At 32.2% G+C, this 14,527-nt stretch overlaps 3 protein-coding genes across 3 annotated transcripts in view; 2 read left to right on the forward strand and 1 right to left on the reverse strand.

The window, feature by feature from the left end:
• The window catches only part of LOC108774341 (Kinesin heavy chain 73), a 39,961-nt gene extending 33,132 nt beyond the window's left edge, over positions 1-6,829 (reverse strand). The window contains exons 1-2 of the mRNA XM_018540426.1: positions 6,775-6,829; positions 560-647 (exon numbers count right to left, since the gene is read on the reverse strand). Of these exons, the coding sequence (XP_018395928.1) occupies positions 560-647; positions 6,775-6,829 (143 nt within the window). The remainder of the gene's footprint in view (positions 1-559; positions 648-6,774) is intronic.
• Positions 6,830-8,557: 1,728 nt separating this feature from the next.
• XRCC1 (DNA repair protein XRCC1) lies at positions 8,558-10,268 on the forward strand. The gene is made up of 2 exons (XM_018540437.1): positions 8,558-10,044; positions 10,125-10,268. The coding sequence occupies exons 1-2, from the start codon at positions 8,705-8,707 to the stop codon at positions 10,249-10,251; spliced, it is 1,467 nt and encodes a 488-aa protein (XP_018395939.1). The 5' UTR covers positions 8,558-8,704; the 3' UTR covers positions 10,252-10,268.
• Positions 10,269-11,363: 1,095 nt separating this feature from the next.
• Positions 11,364-13,189, forward strand: PI31 (Proteasome inhibitor 31 kDa). The gene is made up of 5 exons (XM_018540442.1): positions 11,364-11,546; positions 11,815-11,964; positions 12,112-12,377; positions 12,698-12,838; positions 12,913-13,189. Exons 1-5 carry the CDS (start codon positions 11,397-11,399, stop codon positions 13,040-13,042), a joined length of 837 nt encoding a protein of 278 aa, XP_018395944.1. The 5' UTR covers positions 11,364-11,396; the 3' UTR covers positions 13,043-13,189.
• The last annotated feature ends 1,338 nt before the right edge of the window (positions 13,190-14,527 follow it).

Consider the following 14,527-nt stretch of genomic DNA (forward strand, 5'->3'; position numbering starts at 1 on the left):
ATTTAATGAGATGAATTTATTTATTTAGAATCGTATATCATTAAAAAAAGTTTAATATTTAAATTTTTTATTATTTTTTCCAATAATGTCGCGTCCACTAACTGGTATATTTACCTTGTAGTGAGCATTATAGTGAATTTACATAAGTGAAATAAAAACTAAACTGCCACAACGTAATTCATATATTTCATTTTACGCCATATCGTTCAAATTATCGTACTCAATCACCGTAGATACGATAATTTTATCTAAAACGTGATAAGAATATATGCTTTAATTATCCGGCGCAAACACGCTTTCAACGTTATCAATTACAGACCGTGGCGTTGATGCTTTAAAATGACAATATGAAAAGTCTTTTTCTCCAACGCATTCTTCAAAATATTATCATGTACTACGTTTCTTGGATACATGCCTGAACGCATACGCTCTGTCTATCAGAGATAAAGTGTCATACACAGAAATCAAAGTCTGAGATAACTTTATGTTGCATTTCTGTTTTCGCACGTCTTGAAAACATGAGCAGTGCAAGTAAACGGAAAGATCGAAAATTGCTCACCGATCGATCTTGTCCATTGTAGTAGGATGTTGCAGGATGGTTTGCTGCTCCGTCATCTCGACGACACATTGTGTACAGAGTTCCAGCTCTGCAATGAGAAACAAAAAATTAATCGGGATAAAAATGATTTAGGTTGCTGCAATGTTAACGCAAGAAGGCTGCTTCCATATGTTATCTCTATGTATATCCATCATGTTAGATCAAATCAATATAATATATTACTTCACATTCTTTCAATCATCGTTGTTGCGAATTGAAATACATAATAAAGTCGTATCGACTGATAACTTTTAAAAAATATTATGCAAGAGCCATTCGAAACACGCATTGAAAAAGATGTCTGGTTGAGTTAATTGGAGAATCCTGATTAAAAAATAGACGAATCAAAATTTTTTGGTTAAATATATTAAATTTTAATTGAACGGAATTCTGATTTATATAATCAGAATCTTCTGATTCATACATTTTCAACCAAATATTTTTGTCAGTGCGAGTATCCTGTATATTTATATATATGTATAATCATATCTTCTTCATTGTTGAAAAATTTAATAAAAAACTATGAGCAAGATTTTAAGTTCGACAACACAGCAAAAACTTATACAATTTTTAATCAACTGTAGAACGTGTTGTTGCATACATAGCGCAATAAGATACTTAGCGCAAGACGATCGCTCAATAGTTACCAAGTTTTAGTAATAAGATGAGGTACAAATCATGATTATATACGTTGCACTAAAATTGTTGGATCATTTGATATTCAAAAAAGACAAAAAAAAATGTGTGCTCGGGAAAAAGCATTGATGAATTCAAAATTAAGTAGAAATAATTAAATAAAAATTAGGAAGGAATTAATGAAATGGTATCAATTTATTGCCTTTAACGATGAGTTTATATATAAAAAAAGGAAAAAAGAGAGAAAATATAACAAATATGTTAGATTGATTTTAATTGATATAATTTAATTGAATTTGATAAGCTCATCACTTTAGTAGCATTTCTACAATTCCCGTCTATACTGAAAAAAATTATTAAATTTAGTAAATTTCTGTGTATTTTTTTGAATGATACTAAGTAAACATTTATACATACTAATTAAATAATTATTGATTAAAAAAAATAGTTAAATTAATTTTTTATATGAAATAAATGTATGTTTACATCTAGTAAATATTTATTTATAACTATTCAAACAAATATTTATTAAAATTTATTTTTTTCAATGTATGACTAAAACTACAAAATTCTATTGCTATTGTTCTATAATATAAAGAGATAAATAAAACTAATAATAAATTAATTACCTGCACTTCTTATTAACGTACAAATACAAAACATGATAATTAAAATTTCTTTCTTTCAGTAAGATCACTCTTTTTTATTCTTGCAAAAAGAGAATATTAAAAACATATACATTGTACATTTAAAACCCTTAGTATTAGAAGAAATTTCAAAAACAGATCCAGTTCTTGATGATATTATAGGATAAACTAAAATAGGATATAATGGTATTATAGGATAAACACTATGCATAAGTTTGAGAATTCGCGAGATCGATCCAAGTCCATAGGCATTAAATATGCAACCTGATAGACACATAGAGACATAAACTCGATGTGACCAAAAGAAGAAAAGTGTAAAAATAGTAAAATTCAAAAAATCAAAAGACGACCTTTTACCGAAAATCTCTTTCTTATTTATATGACTAGATTTTGCACTTTCGAGTGCACAGCATATAAAGACAATTTTTACTAAAAACTTTTCTCGTTTATTTCAACTATTTCTACGTGTCATCTATACTTAATAACAGTTAATTACAATGAATATATTTTTCTGCCCGATTATTTAACGATAAGAAAAATAAGTACAAAGAATATCATATAACTTTGAAATTCTTCTTAATTTTATTGTACACAGTATTGTCCGTATTTATTTGTGAAATAAAAACATTAGCTAAAATGTAAGAACAAAAGCACAGTTATTCTCTTATTTCTCGTCAAAATGGTTTAATCGGGTCAGTTTACTCAAGAGATCGTTTCTCTCTATGCACTTTCTCCAATGAATTTCTTGCACTCGCTATTTCGTATCGTTGCACTACTATCTTTCGCGAAATAAATCATTTAGACGATATAGAGCGACTTATCGAAGGACGAATAGGGCCAACAATGAGGGCAATATTATTCGGATTGCGTTCGCGCGTAACCTTTCGCTATCTTGATAATATGAAGTCATTAAAGCCTGCAGTTAAAGGCAGGGAAATGACCGATAAATCTACGATCGGTTAAGACAGGGATGATGACTCATGTAGCTAGGTAGGAAGTAAATGGCTTCTTTGTATGTCCGAGCGACGTCACGTAAAGCGTTACACCATGTTGTAACAAGTACATCAAACGTTTCGAGAAATGATATGCGGTAATAGAGTGCAATGCCATCCAAGCTAATCTATTCTTATTGTTAGATTTTATACACTTGTACAAAAATTTATGATCATTAAATTTGTTCGTAAATTCTTATCTGTAATTACAGCTCGTATCGTTAAAACGACTGAAAAAATCGAAAGTGCAATGCATGTCTGACTTTCTAGAAAAATATCAATTACTGATTATATTATTTATCATGTATCATGCCAACAGCTTTCAACATCACCATTATTTTCAGCGTAAAAGTAAAAGTTATATGTACACTGCGAGAAAAAAATAGCTGCGATTACCATAATTTAACTGTAATTTATAGACTTTTTGGGACAACAACATGTACATATGTATTTATAAGCAAGAGAAATCTTTTTAAGTCAAAGCGGAAGTATGAATTTATACAACATCCAATTTTGCAACCGCTCGCCAAAATTGTTTTTAGTCCTGAAAAACGCAATCATGAACAAACAAAACTAGAATAGTATATAATGAAAAAAAAATACCAAATTTAATAAAGCATTTATTTGAATAGTGCCACAACTAAATATTTATTAAAGATAAAGATATATTTATTTAGCCCAAAAAACATTAATTTGATTTAACAATTTCTTTTTATTAAACAAATGTTTATTTAATTTATTTTTTCTCAGTGTAATATCACACATTAAATTTCTTATAACATAAAATTATTAATATTCTTATAAGATGCTTATATTAGATATTTTTCATATTTCAATATTTTTAAATTGTTTATTACTTTAATATATGATATTACTAGTTCTATTCATAATTGCGTTTTAAAACTAAAAAGATTTCGGCACGCGATTTACAGAATTAGATGTGTATATAAATTTACACTAAAAGAATATTTAAGTACTAAAATGATTAAATATTTCTGCTTTGATCAAAAATAGGATTTCTCTTAATTAATTAGATTTACTTTCATCGGTTCAATATCGTATTATAATTGGACGAGTATATATATTTATGTTGTTTTATCTACGCAAATATTGTCAATTGTGCTATGAATAACAGTCTCACACATACATACTGCTTGAAAAATCTTTAGTTTTATTCTTACATATTTTTTTAGTTATTATTACCATTTACATAAATAAAATAATAAATTTTAAAAATAAAAAAAGTAGTTATATTTGCTTTAGTTGCCATCGTTATTTACTGAGAATAAAAATATATATTTTATTTATATATTATTTATATTTTAATATTTTACTATATTAATATTTAAAATTGTCATAATTTAAAGTATAATTTTTTCATGCTCGAGAGAACTATACATATGAAGTTAAGTTAATATTATAGTTGTAATAAAAAATGGAGCTCCAATTCATAATTATTTTAACATGCAATTACAGTCATTAAACACAGCAAACACTTTTCTCTCAGTATATGCAGTACGTAGATAATGAGTTATTTATGTTACCACAGTATTTTAAAAATAATCGTAGGAAAAAATAGTCGTGGAAAAGAAAGGAGAGACTTTGAAAAATTGACAATTCGATCGATGAGTAACAAAAGCAAGTTACTGAATATAACGAGAACCACATTCGATTACGTCTACGTCACGTCGTGCAAATTAAATCTTGTAAGCGCGAAAGTTTGACGATTAACACGTGGAAAAGGGAGGGAAAATTACGTAAGCCTTACGGATAGAATCGCGTTACTCCGTTTTCCTTCCAGCACCTCACCATCGCTCGCCACTCGCGTTAAAGTCAACATTAAAAGACTTGACAGCACGGGGAGCATGTGCATTGTGCAGGTGTTACGCAGGTGACACGATGACGCCAGCGTACGATCGTATACGAGCATGTTATTATTCTGGATGGATAATAATAAAATAATATATAGGATACACGATGGAGAGTCGATGAACGCGCATAAAACACATAATCACGTCTCAACATATTGTAATATAACTATGCATGTAATTTAAAGATCTGATTGTGAATCCAACAGGGACGTCGCGATGTGGGTATGATAATTTAACGACAATTGGAAACGTCTTCAACGTGAGCAACGATACGCAATTTCGCGACCTTGCGCGATCGGGAAATTAGTCCTCGATCGAAGATATCCCGGAAAACATGTTCCCTCCGATCGGATCGATAATCCAAGGTCATCGGACTAATGTCACCGGAGCGTGGCGTTTTACTCAATTGGCGTCCTCGTGCGGTATGATTCTCGCATTTTGTCACGCACTTGACGCATCGACGGCGGCTCTCTTTGCTTTTATTCTAATTAAATCGCTTCCAAGGATTTAGCGACAAAAAATATTTTTCGCACGCTCGAACAATCATGTCGCGTTTCGTGGTGAAGATAATGACGCATTTAGACAATTGACAATTCTGGAGAAAGTCGTTTTTCGAGTCGTTCGATCCTCTTTGGATCTGACTAAAGACTATGGCATACAAAAGAACTTGAGCAGCAAGCAGCACGCAAATTAACTTTTGCATTTTTGCTACAATTTACGTTATTTGTTGCTTCATAGTTTCTATTGATTAATCGATTCACTTATATTTACAAGAGTGAACGAATTTACTCAAATATTTATAATTTCGTTGATCGACATCTGTTAAATTTACATATACTTTTGTAATTTTCACCTAACATCAAGATATACAATCGTAGCAAATACAAAATGTTGATTTGCTTACTGCTTCAGTATTTTGTGTACTTATAATCTTTAATACTATATAGAATCACGGCTGTTCCATTTTCGACCCATCTGACAGTTTTTCTTTTTCAGTTAATTTAAATTTGCACAATGAAGCTTTAGATTTTTGTGACTTCTCATAAATAATCATAATGAATTAAAAGTAATTTTACTTTTTTTCGATGACAACCCACTCTCGTAAAAAGTCAATATTTATCTGAAATCGCGATTGGATTAATTTAGACCCGCGATTCTAGACTTAAACCTTCGTAGGCCATCGTTTGTTTGATATGGTTTAACATTGACACGAATCGTACGACTTGACGCTCGATAAAAAATAGGGACGAAACTCACGTTTAATTTTTTTTCTACGCGTCACGGTGGCGTAAAACGATTTCCATCGCGGATTATTTTGGACCTTACAATTAATAACGAAATGAAAATCGGACAACTGCGTTTAGTGCTAAACGTAGTTGGAGCACGAATCTGTGGGTGCTTTCCATTTGACACAAGTCAACACAAGGATCATTCTATCTTCTTTGACATTCAGCGAACAACAAAGATAGAACGACACTAGTGTCAACTCGTGTCAAATGGAAAGCACCCATATCACGTTGAGCATGGAAATCTCGTAAACATCAATCAAATGTCGTTTTGTGACTTGATCACAATGGTCTTCGATCCTGCTTCGCGCGCCTAATCACGGCCGTCTGTCCAAGACATGATAAAATAATAACGAGAGAGTGGCAACACGAAACGAACAGGTTGAACGAAAACTATGTGCCTGTCGCTCCGTTGAGCTCCGCGTTCAACAGAACCGAGGGTCAATCGCATTTTTCCGTGGAGCGCGTCTTTGGACTCCTTTGATGCCACGCGTGACGCGGGACAAAGAGAGGCAAAGCAGGGCAAGATAAGGCAAGACAAGGCAAGGCAAGGCAAGGCAAGGCAAGGCAAGGCAAGGCAAGGTAAAGCAAGATAAGGCGAGGCGAGGCGAAGCGGAGTGTGGCGAGGCGGGGCGAAGCTCCGTTCGCCAAGTAAAGCGGAGGGACGATGCAGGGATGCGCGGCGTAACCCGCCGCGTCAAGTGGCGCGTCAAAGAGACGTAAAGAGCGCGACAAGACACGTACCTCTACGATTGAATGGCCGGACCCGTACGGCAACCTTTATTTTATCCGTAGCCATGGCTTTTGCACACCGGTAACGCGCGCACTTCGCTATCACACGATCGCGAAAAACCGTTTAGCGCGATTACGCCTGCACGTGATTACGTCTACTCTCGCACGATTTGCACATTATTCTCAACCCATACCGCGAACCTGTCATCTTTCGAACGACACTGCGTCTACTGTCTACACTGAGCCTCCCGTGACACACTTCGCCATATTGCTTAAAGCCCGTAGTCAGCGCTGGACACAGGACAACGACAATCGTCCAGGCTATCGAGACTATCGAATGAACGTGTTTCCGAGAATCGCCGTTAGGAACCGCTCGCGGTTCGATAAACGAGTGACGTCACCGGCAGAGAGAAACCTGAGAGCGGCCATGGAGGCCTTTTTCTTGTAATGCTTCTAACTCCCCGTACACTAGTGTCACCAAAGTCTATTTTCGAGCTGCGGGAACTACGTACAACGTCCATTTTCGTGACCCGCCGTCTCGCCGATAAAATCGAATCGTCGAAAAAGGACGTGGTTCGGGTCCGTGAAAAATCAGCTAAACAAGATTTGCTCAGTATGAGTGAGCGCGACAGCACGATACGTCCGTCCTTTTCTCGTTCGGCAACCTTTGACGCATCGAGAGAGAGAGACAGCGAGACTGAAGTTGGCACCTTAAATGCGAATATTGGTAAAATCATTATTGCATTCGTTTGTCCACTGTTTGTCCACGTTTGTCCACCATCCACAAAAAAGTTATGCACAAAATAATTTGTAACACCCCCAAGTGATTATTTTACACTATTACGAAAAATATAATTAAGATAGGGTGGACAAACGAAAATAATGGGTGGACAAACGAATGCAATAATGATTTTACCAATATTCGCATTTAGAAATTTCAACTTCAGAGAGCTGCTTTGTGAAGTTGGCAACTTAAATGCGAATATTGGTAAAATCATTATTGCATTCGTTTGTCCACTGTTTGTCCACGTTTGTCCACCCTATGTTTATTATATTTTTCGTAATAGTGTAAAATAATCACTTGGGGGTGTTACAACTTATTTTGCGCATAACTTTTTTGTGGATGGTGAACAAACGAAAATAATGGGTGGACAAACGTGGACAAACAGTGGACAAACGAATGCAATAATGATTTTACCAATATTCGCATTTAAGGTGCCAACCTCACAAAGCAGCTCTGTGAAGTTGAAATCTCTAAATGCGAATATTGGTAAAATCATTATTGCATTCGTTTGTCCACTGTTTGTCCACGTTTGTCCAACCATTATTTTCGTTTGTCCACCATCCACAAAATAGTTATGCACAAAATAAATTGTAACACCCTCAAGTGATTATTTTACACTATTACGAAAAATACACACACATATATACACATGCATGCAAAAAATTTTCACTTTTCACGTTTCCGCCCTAGGGGAAAAGGTACGTGATTGAACCCCTGATCATGTGATTTAGACAGCCAATCAATCCATACCCTTGAATGAACGCATCTCTGTTTTCTAGGTGCGTCCAGTGTGAATCCAGCAAAGAGAATCACAAAACGTAGACATTACCTTACGAGGTACAGGAAAAAGTCAAGGTGTCCACTCTCAGGTTTCTCTGCTTTAACAATAGATGGCATTAACTTTTCTTGTGATCTGTCCAACAGCTAGACTTCTCCATCGCGCATAATAATAATTATGTCAATGTCAATAGTATCAGTATAGTGCAACTACTATGATAGTTTTGGCGGTATTTTGCAGTCATTTGCAGTAGCTTGTCAAGCTTGAATTTATAACGAATTACATGTATATAGTCTTTTGCAATTTACAAAATGTAAGCAGAAAAGAATCTTGAAGTCGTAAAACATTTAAAGAATAAAGATTTACAAGAGTTTGTGAAAATGATTGTAAAATTTGAAAAGATAATAAGCTGTTCCTCCGAACACCCAAAGTATCCAGCTGCCAATCTTCTTCAACGTAATTCAGAAAATTGGAAAGCCACATGGCGATGTAGTAAACCAGGAGAAATGCTGGCACACATCATTTTTCAACTTGTTGAACCTTCTTACATTACGGGAGTCGATATTGGCAATTATCAGAGTTGTGTGGTGATTGTCACTGGATCTACCTCATCAGAACCTGACAACTGGATAGTTATCATCAATTACCAGTTTATGACAAACGATGAAGCTGCAAATGACAAATTTAAGGATCAAGTTCAATTATTTACCAAAAGAGAATTAAATCCTGACACTTTGAAGATTAAATTTGACCGAATCAAAGTTACTTGCATGCAATCTGCTAATTTAAAAGTATTGTTTGGATTGTCGTACATTATTTTGCGATCAGATCCGACGATCGATTTAGGTTTAGATGCCTTTGGCAAGTTTAAATTGAAACAACCACATATGGTCAAGACACCTATGGAAATGATGAAAGAAAAAATCCTTAACAAAACAGAAGACACAAAGATAAATTATAAGACAGAATTACGTGAGCAAATAAAGAAAGATTCAATGGAAAATTTTGCGAAGTGTCAACAAGAACAGAAACTTATCAAAAGGCCGTTACTAGAAAAGCTAGAAGCTGGAGAAGCCGATCAAATTTTTGGAAAAAATGATAAGGCTCAACCACAATGTTCAAAAGATAAAGATAAGACCGTTAATAAAAGTCCTAAAATTACTAAAAATGAATCAAATGAAAAAGTGGTTAGAACTCCTTTCGGAGACGTTGTACCTCCGCGAAATGTTGATGCTAATAAAAATAATATAAAAAATGGTACTCAAGATTCTTCGAGTTCTAAGAAACGTTCTTTGATTAAATTGGAGGATTTGTCAGATTCAAAATTTAATGAAAGAAAGAAACAAAAGTGTTCTGAATGTTGTGTAGATTCGCAAGATCGATTATGTACAAATTGTCAAAGATTGCCAAAGCCCAAAGAGCCTACTAAAAATGTTCCTTCACAGGCAAGCAACCACGTTTCAGTCAAAAAAACATTTAAAGAATTATTCAATGACATTACATTCTCTCTCAGTGGATATGTTAACCCACAAAGAGACGATATCAGAAGAAAAGCTCTTAGTATGGGAGCCAAATATATTCCTGATCCAAATACAACTAATAAAAAATGCACTCATTTGATATGTGCTTTTAAAAATACACCAAAATACCAACAATTTAGAAATCATACGAAAATTGTTTCTCATACTTTTATTGAGGAATGTTTTGATAAAAAAATAAGGTAAACATATCATGTAATATATGTTTTCTTTTATTAAAGACGAAAAATATATAAAGTTTCATAAATTATGTATTTTACAGATTTCCTTGGAGGCGATATGCTTTAGATCAAAAAGAAAAATTGCAACCTGAAAGCGAAGAGGAAATTGATGGCAGTCAATCAGAATCTGTATATGACATAGACACTGATACTAATTCAGATTATTAATATTTCAGTTAAATGTTACATTAATTATTAATAACATATTTGTCTAATTTCTTTGACATTTTCATCACATGTGTTATAAATAGTATTTTCTTTAAATTTTCAATAAATATATTTTTATGTACAAAACATAGAAACATATTCATTTAATATAATCAATTAATGTACAGAGTTAAGTCGCCAAACTTAAAATATGAACACGTCCAGAGGAAAATTTTTGTTTGTTTCAGGTCCTGAATTTGTATTTTTTGACGGTTTAATCTGAGAGCACCCTGTGCACATATATGCACTGATTAAAATTAAATAATATAATATAAAATCAAATAGATATATATATCAATATTATTTTGCGAATTATAAGCAGTATTCTAGAAGAAAAAGGGTGCATTAAAAAATAATAAGATTTAATTAATAAAAGATATTTAGATTATTTAATAAAACTTTCACACATTTAAATTTCTGAATTTTCGTTTTTAACTAATGGTGTCGAATATGTAGATTATAAAAGTATATTTTTTTACTTGACAACATAATGTTATTAATAAAATAAGACATACAAGTTTAGTTTATAATATCCTATTGCAAATATACATATATGTTTTCTATGTGTGTTTTATGAAACTTGGTCTAGTAATTCGATAACGTTTTATTTTAATCGAATCTAAATAAAAAATAAATACAAAATGATGGATTTATTATATAGTGGACAGAATTAAAAAAAATAATTTAATTATCGTAATACTCGGTTTTAGAAGCACTACATATATCTATAACATCATATTTCAAATTTTACTTTTTTTAAAATCTATCAATGGTTGCGTTGAAGGCAGAAAAAGCAGCTTTGTAACTATGTGTAAAAATTCATTGATATGATTAGTCTTGCCTTTAGAATTCTGAGACCCCAAAATCGAATTTAGCGACTTCTCTTTCTTAGATTTTCTTTCGTTGTCTCGTTCGCTCTCAGCGCCGCCGATGGAACAAGGAGAAACGATTAGAGAGACAAGGACAGCGCGATGGTCGACGGAGCTCCTGCTACAATCACCAGCTTTGCTGATGTGCTACCGGTTGCGCCAGGCCGCCGAACGATGGCGCTACCATCGAATGGTGCAAGCGGGTTGGAAAGTTGGAAATCGCATCACTCTGACAGGATGACTGATTCCGTAAATAGCGTATTTGGTTTCGAGCTCTTTCAAAAACTTTATCATGATGATATTCACAAAAAGGAAGATGTAATAATTCTATTTGTGCATTGGTATTTGACCAAATCTGGATTTAGATGCATTGGCATCGGAGATGAAGTGAGTTCTGATGACATGATAAACGTATCTTTTGTCATTCTGCGTATCACTCAATATCATAATATATATATTTATATTGTTTGTATACATCGAAAGCATCTTTTATAATTGTTCTTTCACGTTACAAAAAGTCTAACCTATATATGGACTTTGTTAAAAATACTTTTTTTATAATTATAATTTGTTCTAAACGTAATTGAGCAACAATTACAGATAATGCGTCATATGTTGTAATTATTTTTTAAGGCATTAAAATTTAATTCTTTAGGCAGCGTTTAGTGCATCAGAAAAAGGTTCTGAATTACTTCCAACAGAATGGAATTCACGTCCCAATTATGCATTACGTTATGTAAAAGATGGAAAATTACATATCCTTCTCGGAGTCAAATCAGATATGGATTTATTATTGAACTGGATGGTAATAATTATAAACACATGACAGCAGCAAACTTGTGTTGTGTTGTGTGTGTCATAGTAAATTAATTATTAAAGCAATTAACTCTTTACTATAAAACACTTATTTAATAAGTACTTATATTTAATAAGTATTCTTATATTCTTATAGAAGCACCAAGACAATTCTGTTTCTAACATTTCGTTTCCTATTGAGGAAACTGTATCTGCGTTACATGGACCTTTAGAGACTATAATACCATCCTATCAAACAATTTTACATAATATACAAAAAGATTTTGTAAGTACGATATGTTCTAACGAAGCAGGAACTCAAACAACTGTATCAAATAATCCCAGAAGTTCTTCTGAAAGGAATGACATTCCAATAGATGATCGATCTTCAGTGAGGGTACCCATTAATCGAGCAATAAATCGGTAATTTGTTAATATTGATTTAATTAATATGTTCACATAAGATTTTTGTATATTACTTTAAATTTATAAATAAAAATACCTAAAATAAAAATATTAGACTGGAACATTTATAGAGAAATTGATGTCATTATTATATTTCATTATGTACATACTTTACTATGTACTTTATTATGTACCAACTTACACGTTGCTTTGTACAATTTTATTATACTTTCTTAATGATATACGAGATGTCTTCCCATTAGATATCTAATAATTTATTATTCCATCATAAATGATGTAGTATTTTAGTTTAACACATTATTCATTTCCATCATTAGACCTGAATATATGGGCGTAGGAAGTAGAGATCTTGATCCACTCGCAGAAGGTGGTGGTATGATATTCGATCCTTTTGAAATGAGGCGTCGTCAAATTGGACGTTTACCGGGTGGCTTAGGAATACCTGGAGTGTTGCCCCCGTATGTTATATAACTTTATACGCTTATAAGAGAATCTTTTTCATTTAAAAATCAATTTAAATTTAATATTGCAGAAATGCGATACCACCTAGTGCAAGATTCGACCCTTTCGGTCCACCTGAGCCAGATCCATTGAGACCACATCGCCGTAGACCCGATGATGACCATTTACCTCCTCCAGAATACAATGATATGTTTATGTAACAAGTTATAGAAATTTAAATTTAATGAAAATGGAGGTACACAATACAAGTATAGAGTTTTTTTTTGTATATTAAATGTTTGTATCATGCCAATTTGCTAATGTATCTCTTCTACAATATATTTTATTATATCATAAAGAAACATATGAAAGACACATTTTCATATTTTTTTGGGGATGAGAATAAAGCCAAAATATTTATTTTAGTATATATCAAGGTATAGGAATTATTATAAAACGTTTCTTTTTTTTCACAAAACAACTTCCATTCCTTTTTATTTCATAATTGATGTTTACAATGTAACAAAACGATTTAATTTAATGTTTAATTTAATTAAAACTAATTGTGTAATGATAGAGATAGGAAATTATATTGAGAAATTAAACAGTAATATTTATTTATAAATTGCGCTAACTCGTTATTTTTATTTCTTGTTTAATCAATTTGTAGGGAGTGATTGTTATTATTTTATGTCGGTTCAAAATAGAGGATTTCTTTGCTATCTAAATTGTTCTTCCTTGAAATATTCACATTAGACATATGATTAAACATAAGAGATCTTGATCAATACATAAAATTATTGTATTATTTAGATCGACAATCAAATAGTTATTTAAAAAAGATAGTTTCAGTTACAATTGCATTTGTTTTTCGTGTAACATCAATATATTGCAGCGATTCGATTCATTTCTTCGAGAAATAAAATACTTCATACTCTTTGCATGCCTCATTTATAAATAAGATTATGTATCGTTATTGCACAGCAAGGCAATTTTACATGTTATATTTTTTTATTGAACATTTAATTTTCAATAAAATGTAATTGAACATTTAATTTCCAATAAAACAGCAAGGTGTATAATTTTCTACAACTGTTAGCTTCAGTAACCACAGTCTGCTTTTAAGTCTATACTTTTTTAATGCATATTAAGAAAATTATATCACAGATATAAAAAGAAATTTATTTAACAATTTAATTACACCTTGAAGAAGTGAATCGATGCGCAAAAGTAATAATTAAAAAAACAATGAAAATTATACTGGTAACTGTTAAAATAATATCTATTTCGTCACGAATATCGCTTGATTTTTTTAAAGAAAAGGATTGTATTAAAGAAGAGACATGTTAAATTGCTGTAATTACCATAATTGAACTAAAATTAAACAGATAAAAGTAATGATACTTTTGCCTCTAAGGTTGAATCATTTGCTTTTATATATATCCGAATATCCCTCGTCCCATCCTCTGGTAAAAAATATTGCAGTTTTTAATATTACAAAAAAGGAGCGGTATCAGATTTTAATTTCGATTCGAGTCTGCGATTATAGTGAATGTACCCCATTGTCACTCGTTAAAGAATACGTAAAAATAATTAAAGTTGTCTCTTTTTTATTTGATAGCTAAGTAATCGATTCCTAATCGATTATGTCAATCGTGTTTAGTTACCGCTTGTATAGGAGGTAAATTGCCAATACACGATTAACA

Source organism: Cyphomyrmex costatus, unplaced genomic scaffold (assembly GCF_001594065.2).
Source record: "Cyphomyrmex costatus isolate MS0001 unplaced genomic scaffold, Ccosl1.0 scaffold245, whole genome shotgun sequence".
Lineage (NCBI taxonomy): Eukaryota > Metazoa > Arthropoda > Insecta > Hymenoptera > Formicidae > Cyphomyrmex > Cyphomyrmex costatus.